At 45.7% G+C, this 20,796-nt stretch overlaps 1 protein-coding gene across 4 annotated transcripts in view; it reads left to right on the forward strand.

Moving 5' to 3' along the window:
- LOC126996456 (protein Wnt-7b-like) overlaps positions 1-16,492 on the forward strand; it is an 86,917-nt gene extending 70,425 nt beyond the window's left edge. For all 4 annotated transcript variants that reach the window (XM_050856916.1, XM_050856915.1, XM_050856918.1 and 1 more), the window contains exons 3-8: positions 10,325-10,554; positions 12,973-13,141; positions 13,439-13,538; positions 14,534-14,689; positions 15,156-15,327; positions 15,597-16,492. In XM_050856916.1, coding sequence (XP_050712873.1) covers positions 10,325-10,554; positions 12,973-13,141; positions 13,439-13,538; positions 14,534-14,689; positions 15,156-15,327; positions 15,597-15,748 — 979 coding nt within the window. In that variant the 3' untranslated portion in view covers positions 15,749-16,492. The remainder of the gene's footprint in view (positions 1-10,324; positions 10,555-12,972; positions 13,142-13,438; positions 13,539-14,533; positions 14,690-15,155; positions 15,328-15,596) is intronic.
- The last annotated feature ends 4,304 nt before the right edge of the window (positions 16,493-20,796 follow it).

The following is a 20,796-nucleotide window of genomic DNA, read 5'->3' on the forward strand; positions in this document are numbered from 1 at the left end:
GTCGCCCAAGTCGTAATTTCAAAATGTAAGTAACAGTTCATATGTAATCAATGCTTCTTTGAAGGAAGTATTACGTACATCAAAGTTAAAATAAAGAAAATAATTCAGGAAAAGGTAATGTAACCTCTGCTCAGATTATTCGGTAGACAACAGACAACCGGCCAAGGTGTGACCACAGGCTGAGAATTCTTATACTGTGGGCGTGTCTGTGCTGACGTAACTGACCTTTGGCATCGTCGAGTGTGGCCTACTATAATAAAGGTATATATATATATATATATATATATAAATAAATATATATATATATATATATATATATATATATATATATATATATATATATATATATGTGTGTGTGTGTGTGTGTGTGTGTGTGTGTGTGTGTGTGTGTGTGTGTGTGTGTGTGTTTGCAACACATGGCTGTGTTTGGGTGTCCTTGGGGCCTTGGGCGTGCAAGAGCTCCATCTGACTACTTTTGTCATCTTGAGTTTCCTGGTGGCCAGCCAGGAAGGCCGCGGTCCAGTCCTCGGTGACCGTGGTTGCCTTCGCCGCCTCCGTCACATTTGCCGCCACGGTCGCCAACGCCAGCCAGTAACTACACTCCATATAAGTTACTCAGTACAGCTTAGAGCAACCCTAAGGCTGTGGCCGACATGCACGTTATTATTTATTTAATTGTAACCTGGTGTCAAGTTCAGTTCCAGTGCCAGCCATGTTAGCTGGAAATGGACAAGGTGGAACGTGATGTCGATAACTATGTGAGGCGTCTGACAAGCTTGTGGTGGCGGTGACAAAGAAGGATAAACTCGACACCGTCCCTTGCATGGTGAATGACCTTAACACGACCATACCCGCACCGCCTCTCTACCTTTTGGAAGTGTTGGTGGCAAATTGAGAAGTTAATTACTGAACACTTGAAACTGATCTGTCCCCAATGATACGAGAGTTGGCAATATTGCTTAAAGGTGTCGTATCTATGCGAAAACTAGAGTGGAAATGAGAAAGGAGGAACTGTTACGTATTGTGGATACTTGTGAAAATGTATTACCAGTATAATAATGATACATCTGATGTGGTAAGAAGCTAAACGTAGCCATCAAAGCCCTACAAATTTAGTGTTTACCTCGGGATTTGTGTAATACACCCTATGATGCGCGTAAATGGCAGTTATGTTTCTAGTGGCCTCCAGTGTGTGTGTGTGGGGGGGGGGGGGGTACAAGAAGGGGGGTTAAAAGGCCAAAAACTGATGTGTATATATCTATTTTTTTACTACGAAGTGTGTGGAGGTGATTCATCGGACCAACCAACTTAGAGACTGACATTGGGCCGGATCATAAAGTTTGCAGTTTACTCACAAGGGAGAGCAATAAGGAGACAGATTACAGACGTTTATGTGCGCGGGGCGTCGTAAAATGTAGTTTATATTGCTTGTTGCTGTCAATATCACACCGCTGATCTATTTTCATGCTTTATGTGATTATAAATAGTTACCGCGGGTTGATATTTGATTTCTCAACTCTTTCCACCTACTGGCCTAATTCATCATCATCATCATCAATGCCACCACCATCATCATCCTCTGCACCATCATTATCACTGGCATGGTAAGAAATTGAGCCTCGAGGAAGAGTAAAATTATTTATAGACCTGGTACCGTTTGAGGGATCGCTGCAGTACTGACGCAGAGGCGGGGATGGCCGATGGAGTTGCGCGGTGGTGGCGGCGGCTGCGACGGTTCTGGTGGTCGTGCTGTTGGTTGGGTGAGTCGTGACAGGGTAGAAAGTGATTGTTGGTGGATGACAGTGTTGTAGATGCCTGGAGGTGAGAGTGGCAGTGACTGTGACGGTGGATGCAGCAGTGACGGTGGTGGCGATGTAGCAGTGATGTAGTGGGGAGTGCGTAACTAGGCGCATATAGGAGGAAGATGAAGACACAAAAGACGGTATGCGTGGAAGGTGGGGAGGAAGGGAGTAGTGATAGTTATGACCGTAATGGTGACGGTGGAGGCGATGGTGGTGATAGTGGAGTGGCGATACTAGTGGTGGTGATAATTGTGGTGGTAGTGGTCATGATGTGTTGATAGCGGCGGTTGCGATGTGGCGATGATTGACAGTTTTGGTGGTGATTTTAGTGGCAATGATATACTGTTTCATCCAGGTATGGTGTTGGTGGTGATGGTGGCAATAACGGGCAGTGGGGGAGTGGCCGTGGTGATGGTGATTATAGTGGAGCTGGTGGCGGCGAGGCAGGGCAGGGCGGGCGGAGTAACGGTGGTCAGTAATCACGGACGCGCGGCGAGGTCAGGTCAGGGTCACTCACCGGTTTGCCTACGCCATTAACATAACTTATTGCCTCACATTACAATGGCGGCTGCTTCTGGTGTTTCATAATTAGCACAGTAGTCTTTATTATTTATTATTATTTATTATTCATTTTCGTATTGAAATTATCACTGGAGAGTCTTTTAATCACCCTACTGAATGTAAGCGATTGAAACTATACTTGTCTTGTAAATGTCAGGTCGAGATTTATATCACCACTTATGCCTGGGATAGAAGAGAGCTTGCAGACACCTCAAGTATATCTTCTTAAAGCTGCAAATGTTCTTCCTTTTAAAATGGTGTAGTAAGTTAACTATTACATTTTTTTTCACTTTAGCGTTCAGGCGAATACTTTATATAACCAATAATAAAAGAGGAAAATGGAACAGAGATGTAAAAATACGAATAAAAACAATAACAAAGGAAAAGAAAGAAAGGAACAAAAACATAACAACTGCGAAGATTATGAGAGAGAGGAATGACCTGACATGGAAGGATAGAGGAGGGATGGTGATGGTGAAGGAAGGAGAGAGGAGAATGGGGGATGAACTGACAGTGAAGGATAGTGAAGGGATGGTGAGGGAAGGAGAGAGGAGAGTGAAGGATGAACTGACAGTGAAGGATAGTGAAGGGATGGTGAGGGAAGGAGAGAGGAGAGTGAGGGATGAACTGACAGTGAAGGATAGTGAAGGGATGGTGAGGGAAGGAGAGAGGAAAGTGGGGGATGAACTAACAGGAAGCATAGTAGAGGGATACGAGAGAAGGAGGCAGGGAAGGAGAGAGTGGAGCGGGGTGTGAACTCTATACAGTTACCGCCTTATGAGAGTACAGATATCATAATGCACTGACACTCGGTAATTTTCCAACAATGAATTGAGTCGAGAGAGGCGGCTTTCACCATCCCTTATACTCACGGGGAATTCTAAGCAGCAGGAGCAGACACAGGGCATAATGAATGACCTCTGTACCTGGAAGACTGTCTGTAATTGGAAGACTCGTCATTAATAACTCTGCTTTCTAATGAGGGTAATCGTACTAATGAAGATACTCGTACTGTACATATTTTCAATTACTGTTACTTCTTTTCTTCAGCGTTCTGTCCTCTGTTCATTGTTTATATTGCCTGCAGACGATCCATTCCTCATGTTTACAAGCTAATAAGATGGAAAATAAGGAAATGGAAGGGAAGTAAAATAAAACAAAGGATGAATAGCGAGATGAAAAAGTCAAAATAAAAAGATGAGGAGGAACATAACCGAAAAAAATAGAAAAAAAATAAACGAAATGAAAAAAAGATCATATGTTTTGGAAGATAAGGAGGAGGAGGAGGAGAAGGAGGAGGAAAGCGAGGAAACGAAGAAGAAAATTGAGAAAGAACAAGAAAACAAGAAGAGTTGAAAGTGGAAGAGGAGAAAAATATGCAGTGTTGTGGAGATTATTGCTGTGTTGAAGTCGAGCTGAAACACCGCGGCACAGCACACACAGCCTTGCCCTTTACACAGCCGCAGCACAGACACGCCGCCTCTTTGCCCAGGCCGCTGACACTCCCGACGCAGCAGCGGCTAAATACCAAGCGACACCCTCCTTGCATTGAAATGACCAGCGCTCCCCCCAGCCTCCTCCTCCTACTCCTCCTCCTACTTGCCCTCCTTCTCTTCCTCCACCACCTCCTCTTCCTCCTCTCCTTGCTTGCCACCCTCCTCCTCCTCTTCTCCTCCTCCTCTTCCTCTTCCTCTTCAGCCCTGCCCTTTCACCTCACTCTACCTCCTCTCCATTGCTCTCTTTGCACACTCTCTTTACACGTTACCCTTTTCCATCTCCTCGTTTCTTCCTTTCTCCTCCCATTTCTCCATCTCCTACTATTTCTCCTCCATCTCCTTTTCCTCCTCCTCCTCCTCCTACAGCCCTCTAGTGAACTCTGACCCCCCTCTCTCTTCCCCTCGCTTCCGCACACTCCACCACAGATTATAACTTTTAGGCTCTTCATCTTGACAAGGCATTATCTCCTTCTTCACCTGCATTTCCTCCGCTTCCTCTTCTCAACGTGTGTGTGTGTGTGTGTGTGTGTGTGTGTGTGTGTGTGTGTGTGTGTGTGTGCGTGTGGGTATGTATGTGGTGTGCGTGCAGGCGGGCGAGGGCAGGGCGGAGATCACATGGCGTTGTTTGGCATTCAGTCGTGTTCTCGGCGTGTCGTGGCGAGACCCTCTTCCCGTTACTCATCCCTGTCTGTTGTTGGTCTGTTTCACTTTTCCTTGGGGGACATTCTGAGTTCATTGTTTCTCACCGTGTGTCTAACGGGGCTTCTTTTCTCCTTTTTTTAACATTTCTATATAAGTTGTTGTTTTTGTCTTGGATAGTGAGGTTACGTGGGGTTAGGTTTACAGGAGTCGCCTTGCATAAGCCTACTGACCTCTTGCAGACTCTTGATTTATGTACTTATATTTTTTTTGCGCATAACGTAACTTACTCATGCATATATCCTACCGTTAGTGTCTGGTATCTTCTTGTCAACTCAACTCCGTCATGATACTCTTGCCGGCCTTTATTTTCTCCATAATGCTTTTTTTTTTCCTCTTCGTCCTCCACTGTTGTGTACCATCATATAAAACCGCCAGAACCCCAATTAAAGACCATTTCTTTGGATGTATTTTTATCACATATAAGTATTCCTTTGTTATACACTTAAATATGTTTACACTTACATGTGAATTTGTTATTTCTTAAGTAATTGCAATAAACTCGTATTTCATCGGCAATTCGACTCTTCTGTCTTAGCACATGGTTATTAAGATTTCAAAAGTGGACGTCTTTGCATCTTACTGTACATCGCAATGGTGCTGAGGCTATATTTTTGCATATTAGTGATGAGTTTTTCTTGGGTAAATAGTTTTCATTCCGTGTATGACATACAATTCCGCATGTTGTCTCAAGTGCTGGACTATTACTGGCGCTGCCTCTCAAAAGTCTGACGGCCAGAGTTTGTGAGATACCCTTCAGTAGGTGGAACAAAAGGCGGTTGTCAGGTAAGCAAACACGCAGCAGCCGGGCCATGCTCCGGAGCTTAGTGATTATTTTGCTGCAGGGCGGAGGTCAATATACTAAAAATATCGTGACATTGACAGTGCAACTTACAGCTTCATTAACTCCAGTTTATATAAAAATCCCATACTAGAATTGAAAGTTACATTAGAGTGTAAAGTTATGCCATAAATAATGCCAATGAATGTAATTGTTGTCGTGGGTGCGTATTTTTCCAGTAATTTTATATGCTACGACGTTGATGAATGCATCCCAGTGTGTTACGGAATGACCAGTATGTGTTCTCTGCCGCATTCAGGTCAGGCCGGACATACTTGAGTACCAGGCATTCCATCGGCGTGCCTGAGGCGTGTGTTGACAAGGAGCGGCGGCGGCCACGGGTCAGGGCGGCGGGATACAGGGCGGCCGTGGCCTTGGACTTGATGGGCGCCGTGTGGCCGTCTCAATGATGTAATTTTAGGGCAGGGTGGCTATGGAGATGCCTTGGCGTTTATCTTGCCAGTCCGTCTGGAAAACAACTTTAGTTTAGGCTCTTATGTAGAATTTGATTGTTCCAAAGAACATTTTTCTGCGAAGAGAGCTGGAACGGTTTAGTTTCATACCAAAGCATTGTTATACACCACTCAATTAAAAGTAGTATATTTGTGTGTGTGTGTGTGTGTGTGTGTGTGTGTGTGTGTGTGTGTGTGTGTGTGTGTGTGTGTGTGTGTGTGTGTGTGTGTGTGTTTAACTTACGGTCTGATCACGTGCTGGACTCTTGAAGACCAACCAATACCCTCCCAGAGAGCTTTGAGCTGATTTAACTAACCTTTGAGTATACGTAAGACCTCGCCTACCACAGTCCCTTCATCTCCCTTCCTCCAGGGGGGACAGCAGCCAATCCTTGTCAGCAGATGCAGCTTTCAACCTGAGAAATGCTCGAACCTCGATATACTGTGATGGCAGACTGAGAATTTAACCACAACACCAAGGGAGCGATTTTTGTGTGTGCATGTGTGTACGTGCGTGCGTGTGCTTGCGTGCGTGTGGGTGCTATCATCATATCACAAGAGGTACGCGAGAGACCACTTAGCAGGTAACGCCTCTCGTCATGATTGCCTCGTTACCGTTATCAGCAGCAATTATGAGCTAATTACTCGTCGTCCAGCCCCGGCGTGGAGATACCATCGCCTGTGCCCATGACCGACTGCGCCCCCGACAGGCCTACTGGAAACAATTTGTCCAGGTATTTGGTGGTCACCGCGGGGCGCCTCAGCGGTGAGATATTATGGGCCTCGCCGCCCCTCCCTGGCACCCCAACACATGTATGGGGGCAGGTGACGCGCCGCCCCGCCCCGCCCCGCAGGAGTCCAGAAAATCAGTGTTCATTTTTTTTTTACTGCGACCGCGTTTTGTTTTAAGTGTCATCTTCCTGACTAATTTGTGCTGTGTGCTTCCCGCCATTTGGTGTTTAATTGTCTGAACGGAGAAGTGACAATCTAGGGCGCATAGTCTGTCGCTACGCAGTGCTGGGGCGTCGTGTGCGCTCAGTGGAGTCTTGTAGTAGGGTCTGTTTGCCAATTTATAAGCACCAGTCCAATTAGCTCTCATAAGAAAAGACACTACACTGGAAGGTTGAAAATTTTATTGAGGTATTTAAATGAAATATTATTAAAAGGAATTATGAAAACTTTATCAGGACTGTATCAATATTCCTATGCATTGGTTAAAATCACAACACTAACATCGGTTTCTGATATGACCCACGTGGAAGGAGGCGGACGATAATAAGGTGTATAGGTGGACAACTGCCTCCACACCAAGGCTCCGTGGTTTGCGAGGCCCTTTTTTTCTGCCCAGGCGAAGCGATGACGGCTTGAAATAATGAACCGACGAGGTACTTCTGAGGATGGCGGTTCAGACAGCCCAGCAGACCAGCCAATTAATGCTCAAACGATGTGCAAGACGCTGACGCAGTAATTGAATAAATGTTTTATTCATCAGTTGTTGAACTTCATTTAATAGAAAAAAATAATGAAAAGGAGAAGTTTAATTAATGAAAGTTGTAGCTTGAGGCAGCGGAGGGCGTCCGTACCCCTGGCTTCCTAGAGGTGTGCCTACCTGGAAATGTACGGAAAACATTTTACCTGAGCATGCCTTTCCTGAATCCCTAGCGTGGCATAACAAGGACTAGATTTCTTGGATAACAGTGGGTTCATATTTTATTTTTATTTTCATTTTAACGCGATCGCTACGGCTTCTCGATCATCTTTCTCAGCTTTCACCGATTCATCCATCCCTCCACCAACAACCTCCACCCTACGTTTATTTACATCTTCCACTATCAATCTCTCCCTTCCTCCATCCCTTCACCAACATCTACCCGTCCACATCATCCACTTCCTCCCACTAATAACTTCCACCCATCGTCCACCAAAAGCTCCACCCTCCCTCCGACACCAGCTCTCGCTCTACCCCGCCGACCCCTCCCAGGCCCCCAGCCCCGCCCCGCCCCGCCCCCTCCGCCAGGCCATCCCGGGACGGAGAACAAACAAACGAGGCGCCCTGTGACTAGGATTGCCCAAAATAGGAGAAATGAAATTCATTACAAATTCATGGAGGAACACGAGGAATGGGTTTTGTGGTAGTACACGATGATAGGATGCTCTCTCTCTCTCTCTCTCTCTCTCTCTCTCTCTCTCTCTCTCTCTCTCTCTCTCTCTCTCTCTCTCTCTCTCTCTCTCTCTCTATCTATCTCTCTCTCTCTCTCTCTCTCTCTCTCTCTCTCTCTCTCTCTCTCTCTCTCTCTCTCTCTCTCTCTCTCTCTCTCTCTCTCTCTCTCTCTCTCTCTCTCTCTCTCTCTCTCTCTCTCTCTCTCTCTCTCTCTCTCTCTCTCTCTCTCTCTCTCTCTCTCTCTCTCTCTCTCTCTCTCTCTCTCTCTCTCTCTCTCTCTCTCTCTCTCTCTCTCTTACTTTTATCTATTTAGCCTTAAGATGCACTGACGAGCTGACAATCTCCTATCCCTGCGATGCGCGGCTCACGTCACACCCGGGAAGCTGAATGCAACACCGAACAAGACTATTTACACTTCTCGTAGATATCATTATGCTCTGAAATTGATTCTCACCGCCGCGAGTGCACGTATTCTGGGATTGATTCACACACCTCGGTGCAGATCAGGTATAAATGGCTACATAGAAGTACGGTATATTTGGGGACATACGGTGTAGCTGAGCGTGGCTTCGGTACACACATCCGTCGCATCGGTCCTTGAGCCTGTAGTGGTTACGAGCCCATCACCGCGGGACACGAGCCAGCATGACATCCGAGGTATCTCAGTTTGCCTTCCCCAGGTTTCCCCAGGTGCCCATTCCTCAATCATCCCGAAAGGTGGAATGAACAGCTGGGTGAGTTGCACGCCGACCGGCTACGCCAGGATTCGAAAATTGATAATTCCTGTATCCCTTTTTCCTGCATCTTAATCTTACCTGGAATTGCAAGTTATTTTGTTAATTTATTTTTGTAATCGTTGGGCTTTAAAGTCAAAATTCTCGCTATGCAGCAGGTTTCAATTTACCTTACTTTTCTTCGTAAATTCGACAGCAAATCACTTAAAAATAAAGCCATTTTCATAAGAAAACATTTTACAACACTGCCAAAAGTATGTAATTACTGGTGTCAAAAATATCAAGTGGCATAAACTACTGTTAAAGAAACACGGAATGTAGATATCAGTTTCAAAGTTGGACAGGAAGTGTTTACAATCACTGGCGGTGAGCTGCACTGCACGGCGACGAGTGACATTACGTGTACGAATTGGCTCACTGAAAATATCAAGGCTAGTTAGGAGGGACGCTGTTCAGTGAGCTAACAAGTGTGTCACACGAGGCACGTTCTGTGAGTACTCGGCTGGAATTACTTAAAACTACGTGAGAAAAGAACTAGAAGGATTGTACAGAGTGAGGGCTGACGCAGCGCATCCAAGGCGTCGCCCTACCACTCTGCTATACTCGATGGCGGCCATTTATTTATGGAAATAGTAATTTAGGTAATACAGTGTTTTCCAGAAGCGTTGTGGTGACATTAATATTAGGGAACATAAGTATTGTAGGAACTCGGCCCCAGAGAGCAATACAAAACACGAGTATACCGCCGTTAGCAGACAGCTGAGGTGGCGCGTTTACACTTGACCGACTCCTCTGTTATGCTAATCGTGGCGGAGATTCCCTCCTCCCTCGGCGATACACGCAGGGATGGCGCAACACCCCCGGCAATCAAAGAGCTTCACGGCCGCTAAGTATAGGGCAAACATCCCTGGTCATTAAGTCCAACCGCTCCACTCGCCGGCAGCCTCGGGGCGGTCATCTGTCCGGCATCCTAATACCCATGATTGGGCACCGCAGCCTCTCCATGCGGCCCCGGTGAGCCTGGGCCACCCCGGGCCATGGAGAGGAAAGACTGGCACACGTAGCTTTGTAGTCCTTTAAAGCTGATATATTTTTTAAAGAAAATAATAGTGTTTATTATCTTTCTCGAGAAGCAGCACAAATAGTATGCAGTGTAGTCCATCCCTTACTTTTGAACAGGCTAAAGAATGAAACCGACTTAGTTATGCAACGTGCGTGTATGATGTATCTCTCAGTCTTCCCCGTAATGGTGAGTTGCTACGTGTTCGACGTCGATATTCCGAAACCGGCAATGCGGAGGTTGGGATGATGGCAGCAATGCGCCAGACGATGACGAGTAATGTCAGTGTCTGCATACTCGTTTTAGTCATGGGTGCATCGGGACATAAGGCTGGTCTGGGGAAGTACATGGTAGCCCATACATGGTTTGAGAAGGTTCGGACAATGACATAGTGCGTAGAGTCGTGTGGCGTAAGTTCGTGCGTGGTGGCGCTTCACATCATGATGCATTGCAGGTCGTCCCAACACTAACGTATACTTAATCTGCCTCCCCCTCACCCCATCCTTCCTTTCCCCCAGGACGGTGTCGTCAGCGGGGGTCCTGGGCGCCCACCTGCTGTGCTCGCGGGTGCCCGGCCTCACGCCCCGCCAGAGCCGCATCTGCACGCGGGCGCCTGACGCCATGGTGGCCATCAGTGAAGGTGCGAGGGCGGGCCTGCGAGAGTGCCAGCGGCAGTTCCAGCATCACCGGTGGAACTGTTCCCTCGCGTCTACCAGCAGCAGCGCGTTCGGCCACGTCGTTCTTGTGGGTCAGTTAATAATGGCTGGCGAGGTTTCATCCATGCTTTTCCAAACTACACATTTCAGACATTGATTGATATGCAGCTTGTATGGCACTTACTAACACAAAGATGGAAGCGAGCATCATGACAGTAACAGCCTCGTTCTCACTCGTCAGGATGTTACTTGTACTTCCGTCGCTCAGAATCATATGTATAAATCATAATATAAGAGTAAGGCGATATAGTCATTCATTTTTCTGGGCTTCTAAAACTCCAGATGAACCTCTTAAAGTAGCCCGAGCTGTACGTACTGCATTGCATCCCTGACCATTAAGCTATCGTGGAGGGGAAGGTATATGTAACCTTTCTCCGCACTTGAGCGTGGGATTAACCCTTGCGACATATCAGCAAGCCATCCCCGCTCCCAGAGGCTCTCAGCGACCGTGTCCCCATTATTCTCCCGCCGCCGGGCAAGGGTGAGCACACAGCGCCCCACAAGGGTTGCTTCGTCCCCTCAACACGTGCGCACCGTTCCTTTTCACGTCTTTTTCACTGCTCCCTGCCTGAGCCCCTGTTCCCCCTACTTATCTCCTTCTTTACCCTCAGCTCTATTTGTTTACGTAATAGCATGTAATCCTCGTTTTGTACCGATTGTCATTTTTGTTCTCTAAAACCCAATTCAAAGGTCCATTAGCCTGGTAAGACCCCCTCAAGACATGGTCAGCTTGCCACATTTCTTCAGTGAACAACACTCTTCTCGTAACCTTCCTGCAAGATGAGCAGGTTTGTTATGAGTGTTTACTAATTACGTGTTCGTGTTCATATAACTTTCAACTTGCTCAAAACTCCTCTCGAAGATGATCTGCAGACCGATTTACTGCGTGACATGTTCACTATTCAGGGACTGGCCTGCACCCCCTCGTTGTGAAAGCGTTGTGGACAGTCAATGAAGAAAGTCTTTTGTGCCACCAGTCTTTACAATCAGTTACGGTACATTCTCCTGGATGATCCTTTTCTAACGGAGGGAATCTGGCACAAAAGCCACCGATGAGGCTCGCTGCCCGCGGACATTAGCTTACAAAAACCAAGGGGAGTGAGTTGAGCAGGGCAGGATGGGGCCCCGGACTGAACCAGATCATTTGTCGCATCACGAAGCCTGTATGGCCGGGGACAAGAAAACACCCGCCCTGCCATCCGCCCGGTGGCGTAATTTGTGCTGGAGACGCAGCTCCTCTTTCAGTGGCAGATGCACATTAACTGAACACATTAATTGTGAACGCTAAAGTTCATGTATGTTTTCACATTATCAGCCAACTTTTACAGCATTCGTAAGATATAATATACTGTTTTTTTCTGAGTTCGCTCTCGACTTCCACCAGCGCTGGCCACACCCATCTCTGAGGGGAGGGGAGGGAGCCAGTGTGTGGTCAGCGTGGTCATCATTGCACCGAAAGTAAAATTTATTAGTAATAAATGTCATGCCTTGAAGGAGCTAGTTGGGTGAGCATTAAAAGTGGCCGCCCGTCAATCATGCTGTAGGCCGCCTCCTCCCCCTCCCCAGCAAGCCCAGTCACCCCTTAATGGCCGGCCTCAGCCCCACCAGCCACGCGTCCCCTACAATTTTGTATCTAAATCACTCGTAGCGCTAGTGCCGGAACCGGTTGGGTTTCTTTATGTGTGCCCGTTTTATGGCGTTGTAACGGCCCATCAGCAAGTATCCGCATGAAATCTGTGACGAGAATACCTCACATGACTTCTGTGATTCTGCGACGCCATACATGCCTGACATAAAGTGCAGGCAGCAAGCTGTGGGTCATTTTCGGCATATAATCTCGTGGAGGCAAGACGTTAAACACAACGCCACAAAACTCTTCAGCTAGTGCTGCTGCTCCCGCCATCAGCCCTCGGGACATGACCATCGAGGGGCCGCCCGGTGATTATGACGAAAAAGGCAAACACACGCAGACAGGCCGCCCTTGGATGTGGCATTGTTGGGTGTTATTGCCGCACCGGTGGCCCGGGGCAGCGGTCCTTCACCCGCTCCGTCCGAACGCCGCATTACACGCAAAGAATGTCTTGGAATCAAATAACTGTCTTGATGTTAATTAGTTTCTTTTTTAGGAATTCATAAATAAGTAACAGCGAACATGATCTGATTTGTCGTAACTTAATAGTGTTGGTCTACGGAAAAGAATATACAATGACTTCTTGGTGTGGTTACCTGGATGGCTGGAGGCTTCCTTGACATTTTTTTCTCAACAAAGGAAATTTCCTAGTGTATTAATCTCTTGTGAATTATGACAGATATGCTTCTAAAAACAAAAATATTAATGGATGTCAGGTTAGTTACTAACAAATACGAACAGCTCAGTGCGGTGAGCGATGGTGCACCTCTGAAGGCCCTCACCTGTTCTCCCTCACCAATCCTCTCACTGGTACCCACAGGGAGCCGCGAAGCCGCCTACACGTACGCGGTGACCAGCGCGGGAGTCACCCACAGCGTCACGACCGCCTGCTCCCGCGGCAACATCTCCACCTGTGGCTGTGACGACCGAAGGCGAGGGCGGTACAGTTCCTCCGGGTGGAAATGGGGCGGCTGCAGCGCCGACATTAGGTGAGAGGTGCATGTTAAGAATACCCTGTTTGAACTCTTCATTCTCCTGGACATATATATCACAAACTTACTCTCAATGCATGCCCCAATACAACATATATGAAAGATGATAAACGCGGGGTATTCAGAATCAAGCAAGCTTACGTGTGCATGTACAGCAAACAGCGCACTTTCATACACAGGACACCCAAATACTAATATACCAACACTCACAATAATGAGACAGATTCAACAGGTTACGCACGCAGCCCCATACTCATCGGGCCCTTGTTCCTTCCTCCTCCCGGCCGCCTGCAGGTTCGGGGTCAGGTTCGCGCGGAAGTTCCTGGACGCCCGCGAGGTGGAGGGGGACGGCCGCGCCCTCATGAACCTGCACAACAACCGGGCGGGACGCAGGGTTAGTGTCCGGGGCGCCGCCTCCACAAGGCAGCGGCGGCTCCGTGCATGCTCACCAGAAACTGTTCTTGCTTAGAAAATTTGCATACTGCTGCCCTACTTGTCCCAGCTGCCACTGTTCTCCACTTTTTTGCCTTTGCACATGCGGCTGTTAGAAGTGTAATAATTATGTTGCTAAAGGTACTTTACTTATCTCTCTGCTATCACTATTTTCTATACTTTTCCTTTGGAACATATTAACATTGCTACTAAGAATAATATGCGCATCCGTGGAGCAGTGGTCAGCGCGCCTAGCTACGAATCCACGGGCCTGGATTCGAATCCTGGCCCGGGCAGTCGGCGTGCAGTTCACCCAGCTGTTCATCCTCCCTTTGGGGCTGGTCGATAAATTGGCACCTTGGAAACCTGGGGAAGGTAAACTGTGGCAATCCCGGATTTCACATTGGCCCGTGTCCCGGGGTATTGGGTTCTTACCTAACACAGACTCAAAAGGCCAAAGGTACAGAGATGAGCACCGCAGCCACGCGCAGCTATAGCGTATGCACCCGCTTATGAATAGAACGACTGTACAGCTTCCTTTCATCCTGATGGCTGCTCCATCAGTATAACAAGAGTAGCAGAAGCAAGGACAGCAGCGACAGCAAAACCATCACCGCCATCACCGCCACCACCACCACCGCCAATAACAACATCTGCTAATAATGATAATAATAATAATAATAATAATAATAATAATAATAATAATAATAATAATAATAATAATAATAATAATAATAATAATAATAATAACACGTATTATTATTTATCGTTATTATTATTATTATTATTATTATTATTGCTATCATTTTTTTTTCATTACTACAATCATCGCGAACTGGATAGCACTTCCTTTTCTATGGGGCGGTGGGGGAAGGGGGAGAGTGCAGCTCCAGGGGTGCCAAGGGGGTGCCGTGTCCCTGTGTTGGCGTGAAGCACTAACCCGCGTCTTGCCCCCAGGCGGTGCGGAGCGGGATGAGGACGGAGTGCAAGTGCCACGGCGTGTCGGGCTCCTGCACCGTCAAGACCTGCTGGAAGACCCTCCCGCCCTTCACCTTCATCGGGAAGCACCTCTTCCACAAGTACAGGAAGGCCAAGTCCGTCTCAGTGCATAAGGTATTCTCCACCCCCTTCCCCTTCCATTCACCTCCTCTTCATCTTCTCTTCATCCTCTTCTTCTTATCATTATCCTCCTCCTCCTCCTCCTCCTCCTTCTACTACTTCTACTACTACTACTACTACTACTACTACTACTACTACTACCACTACTACTACTACTACTGGTTATAATAATAGTAATAATAATGATAATAATAATGATAATGATAATGATAATATTAATAATAATAACAATAATAATTATAATAATAATAATAATAATAATAATAATAATAATAATAATAATAATAATAATAATAATAATAATAATAATAATAATAATAATAATAATAATAATTATAATACTCGCCCACCGACATACATTGCTATTGATAGCATTACAGGAAGCCACATATGTCGCCAGTGGTGAGGTGGAACAGCAACGAATTTCTCGTTGCAAAAGTGATTCTTCTTATTTGCTCAGGGCCGGAGAAGATCCACGCCTCACCTGCGTCTGGAGAGGGTCAGGAGAAGAGCTCGACGGCCCCGCAAGTCTCATCTCGTGTACTTGGAAAGGAGTCCCAACTACTGCCAGATGAATCCCGCGGTGGGTTCGCTGGGCACCGTGGGCCGCAAATGCAACAGAACTTCGTCAGGTAATATATTGCGACCTCAAAATTTACTTGCATTGTACAGTGTATGTTTCTCCACACCTTTTAGCGAAATCATAAATGTTGTTGCTAGTTTCCTACCGTACTCCTAGGGGCTGTATGCAATAAAATTCTACATAATGCGACACAATAATTGTAACCCAGCAGAGCTTTTTGTAAATTCCCAGCACAGTGCACCGTTAGAAAGTGATGGTTACAGAGCTAGAGTTACAGAGTAACGGTGTCAGACTTTCACTGCTACTCTTCATCATCAGGGCCAGGTGGCTGTGACCTGCTGTGCTGCGGCCGCGGGTACAACACTCACCAGTACACACGCACATGGCACTGCAACTGCAAGTTTCACTGGTGTTGTTACGTGCAGTGCCACACATGCATGGAGGACACCGAGGAGCACACCTGCAAGTGACCGTCCGTAGCGGGAGGCGGCGAGGCTGTGCTCTCCCGTGCCGGCGCAAGGCAGAGATTCTTCATTGGAGGGCGCGAGGGACATAGTTTCGTTCAGCATCGACAAGGTCCTTCAGTGACTGCGAGACATCTCTGAGCGGTGACGTCGTACAAACACTCCGTAATGGATGGCATTGCCTGAAACGCTGTGCTAGGTGGCCCGCGTGTTTACAACATGGACGCCACCACCAATGCTCTCTTCTCCCCTGATGCGCAGACACGAACAAAGGTGATAGGCTTTCTGCACCATCAGTGGGTGTCCAGCTAAGGATCCACACCAGCCAACCCTCAACAAAAACGACTGCCTTGTACCTCCCCATGCGATCTGCACGGGTCTGTGTTTTTGTCAGACGACATTAGGTGCTGGTGTCTCCTCTGACCTGGTAGCGAAGCATAAACCAACACACGCCCTCCATGTAGCGGCGGCCAACACAACGCTTACTCCTGAGGCAGCTGTTGACGGAACACCAGTTGCGAGTAGTCTGACTAACACTTTTACGAGCTATATAAACAATTTGGATATTCGTAATCAGTGATCTGTCTTGAGATTTATCAAGTGCTGTGAGAATATTTGCATATCATTCCCAGAGATACATATTAATACAACGCTTTGCCATGACGGAGCTTAAACAGTCTCTGCACAAACTGCAAGGCAGAAAGAAGAGCTTTTACATATATTTTTTACAATATATACATGAAAATGGTATATCTAGATCTTTTATTACTACTCTTGTGATATCCCTTTGTGACTCCCTTAGATAAGGTCTTTTGCTGTCACCACGAGTGACCGCAGGTGGAGCGACATTTCTAACAGACCGGCTAATATATTCTAAACACATCCCGACTTTAGAAACACATCTACTGCCCTGTGTGTGTGTGTGTGTGTGTGTGTGTGTGTGTGTGTGTGTGTGTGTGTCCGTCCGTCCGTCCGTCCGACTGCTGCAATATTTTCATTGTCCTCGTCATTTCAGGGATGAAGTGAGATGTTCGCTATATTTCAAATTTTATTATATGACAAATACATACATTCATTGTTTCGATATGTCACACAAAAGGCTGATATTCGGCAAACAACTGTATTTACACTTAGATGTGGCCTCATAATTGCGTCACAAACCACAGGTTGCAGCTTCACGGGCATGACGGACGGGGCAACCAGTTTTCTACGACTGTTATTTTTCCTCTGGCGAGCTGAGATAACTTGGAAATTACAAACCTTGCTGTGATGCCCATAACACCCACGAGCGTGCTACATGTGGGCTGTCCTGATTGAAGTTTATATATATATATATATATATATATATATATATATATATATATATATATATATATATATATATATATATATATATATATATATATGAAATACGTCTTTGTTATGCAGTAATGCACTTTGGATAATATTAGAATTCTGTGCAACAATAGCACAATACGGGCTTAGATTTTTCGTAGAAATATAACTTGAAATAAAGCTGTGATCGGTGCCTTCGTGGTGAATTGGTTAAAATGCTTGACTACTAATCTGAGGGCCTGGATTCGAATCCCGGCCTAAGTAATCGGCGCCCAGCCCAGCCTGCTGTTTACCTTCCTTTTCTGGGTGGTCGACAAATGAATACATACCTGGAGAAACCTGGAGAAGGTAAACTGTGAGTTTATATACCACAAGCTCAGAAGCCAATGAGGAGATGAGCACCGCGGCCAGGTTCAGCTGTAGCGTATACTCCCTTCAATCTCCTAGTGTCTACCAACCTAACTACCTAACTTCTAGTAATTAACCATCTAACGATCTAACAAACTAACTATTAAACTATTTATTAAACTAACCATGTAACTATCTAATTATAAGTAACTATACTCGCCGCACAATTTAAGAGGCGGAATGGTGGCCCCCTCACCCTCCCCTCAGAGCGCATGGATATGGCTGTATTCTCTCTCTCTCTCTCTCTCTCTCTCTCTCTCTCTCTCTCTCTCTCTCTCTCTCTCTCTCTCTCTCTCTCTCTCTCTCTTTCTTATATCCATAGCTATCAGGTGCTCCTTGCTGCTTACTCAATAATTCTGGGAACGTCTGAACACACAGGAGGGCATTTTTATGTACGAGTATGTGTATGGGAGGGGAGGACCTAAGATGGGCATTAAAGTTAAAAATAGAAACAGCCTGCTAATATTCTTTAAGGGTTCAACTAACACTTTCGAATCGGTGCTCGACCCAAGCCTGGAGCACCGCTTCACGAGGAAGTAAATCTTCATTCCCGACGAGAGGAGCGGCGAGGCGGCACCGCGGCTCCAGGCGGGGCGGCGGCTCCTCCGACACCCGCGTCATGCCCTTCAGCTTCCAGCAGGTGAGTCTCGAGCAGGTTTTTTCATTATGAAGCATCCTGTGCAGTCACCGTGACAGTCACGCGGTACTTTATTTTTTTTGATAAAATATTCAGTGCTTATCGAATTCAGCTGGACGCTAATATGTTTGAATAATTGTATTTTTATTTAGTCAAGATGATTTTGATAAGATTTGACAATGTTAGCACAGATTGAAAAAGTACGCATGACTAAGATTTAAGTGTCCGAATTTTTAAGCTTTTCTACACGTGTCATTCTCAATCAGGCTTGTTTGGTGTGCGTGGAACACACACACACACACACACACACACACACACAGTCTATATATGACGTTATGTTGTCATGGCAAATGTCCCAACCAAATACCTAACAAGCCAACAGTAATGAATGTTGACTATTCAATCAGTAAATCAGCGGCAGGAGGCACGCCGGATGGTGTTATTAACCGTTAAATAATATGAATGAATCCAGTAGTTTACTTAAGAGGCAGTCTATATGTTAATGAAAAAACATCACGCTTCGCGCTGACAAGCCTTATTCTCGAAAATATCTTATCCGTTCACTATAGTTCGACTTTAATATTTGAACTTTGTATATTAGGAAATTTGTCAATCTCGTCTTTCTTGGCACAATGTTAATAGATTAACATTTTAATGATCGTCACACGGCAACATCCTCCATTCAGTCCTTACCCCCCCCCCCCCCCCACCCCTCCACACCGATACAACGGGGATAAGGAAGGAACCCCGCAGAGGCCTAATTTCCATGTTCAAGCAGCCTTTGTTTCCTCTTCTGAACATACACTGAAAGATCCAGTACGATCATTTGCTGTATTATACGATCATTTGCTGTATTATGGCACCTCTCCAGGCGACTGAGGGTCTAAGTTAACAACACCCAGACAAGTCACTCCGCGAGATGCCGTGCGGCGAACGGGAAACGGTGGTTGAAGCTTCGGTTCGTGGGTAGTTGCTAGATGTCTGGGAATCAAGAATTCTAGAAGGCTCTACATCCAAGCATTGGGACTATGTAGTATCCTTGCAGTTAACAGACCACAGTCTTGCAGCTGCACTGGCGACGTAATGTGCCTGGCCTTGCATTAAACACCATAGATGTGCCTAGCCTGGGCCACTCCGTCTGATCATTTATAATTATAAGGGCCATTAAGTATTAGACGGACCAGTCAGAGGGTAATAACTAGGGGTGGGCAGGTACCGGTACCAGTACCGGTACTAACGGTACCAGCTAAACGGTACGGTACCGGTACCAGATTGCTCGGTACCGGTACCAGTTGCTCGGATTTATTTATTGGATTTGTTGATAATTCTTCATGTCCGATTTTGTTTTTTAGGTTGCTAATAAATATTGTTATTGTTATTAGACTATGATCGAGTACATCCATAATAACTATACATGCTATTTTTTTATCGAAAAAATAAATATTCACTTCATTGAGAGAGAGAGAGAGAGAGAGAGAGAGAGAGAGAGAGAGAGAGATTTACATAGAAAATCAGACCACACAGACCCCATGGTCCAGACCAGGTGGTCTGTCCTTAAACCTAAGTGATTTTACATTAATCAGAAGGCTCCTAAACGTTGCATTTCAACTCTAGTTGATATTAAGTTGAAGGAAAGAGAGAGAGAGAGTTTTCTTTACAGGAAATTTATTTGGGAATTTCGTCAGAAGTCAGTAAGAAAAAAAAACTCCTTCGGGTACCGGTACCGGTACTAACGGTACTTGAGTTTTCGGTACCGGTACTAATGGTACTCAAATTAACGGTACTTGCCCATCCCTAGTAATAACTAATAATATTTGACTCCTTAACCTTTGCAAATGGTAACTTAAGAACAATATGTTGCAGTTTGTCACAGTTCCTAAAACAAGGGCCTTTTGGGTATATTTTTGTTAGTGAAACTATTATAAATAAAAGTATTACTGCATGTCACTCCTGGTGACTGTATTCCTAGTAATACTGACGGCATACAGGCTTTGAAGGAGGGTCATTAGTTTTCTTCATATTTATCTTCAGACCTGAATACTTTCAAACTCTGTAATTTCCTTGATAAATCTTTTTTTTTTTTTTTCAAAATAATTCAGTAAGACTATATAGCAACAGTAGTTGTGGAGGAACAACACAGAACCTGATGATTGGTTTGAGAATGAATATGATGAAAACCAGAGTTTACCTTCCCCAGGTTTCCATTTATCAAGCATCCTGAAAGGGAGGATGAACAGCTAGGTGGGCTGATTTTTGAGCACAGGCACGCATTCAGGAGACCTTGGGAAGTAGACTTTGGGTAACCCGCATGGTACACAGCCTTTATGTGAATGTGTTGCTGCCCACCAGCATTTATTCGAGCTTTGGGAATTCTCTTAACGATTTACTCCTACACATTTTTTTTCTTTATTTACTTATCTACAGTTACACTGGGACTTTACAAATACAGCAAAACATACTCGCCACCATCCTCTTGGCCACCCTGATACTGTACAATTCCATATAGGAAAATTCTTTACGTAACTACTTCCATATTATTTGTGACATAAGAGCAAACAACTGGTATCTGCCAATGCCCTGTCCACTGGTTGTTTTCATGTTTCTGCTGTTCTTCAATTTCTTCCAGCTTGTCCATGTTAAATTTAGATTAGATATCAAACAATTTCAAGCTTAG

Source organism: Eriocheir sinensis, chromosome 10 (genome assembly GCF_024679095.1).
Source record: "Eriocheir sinensis breed Jianghai 21 chromosome 10, ASM2467909v1, whole genome shotgun sequence".
Lineage (NCBI taxonomy): Eukaryota > Metazoa > Arthropoda > Malacostraca > Decapoda > Varunidae > Eriocheir > Eriocheir sinensis.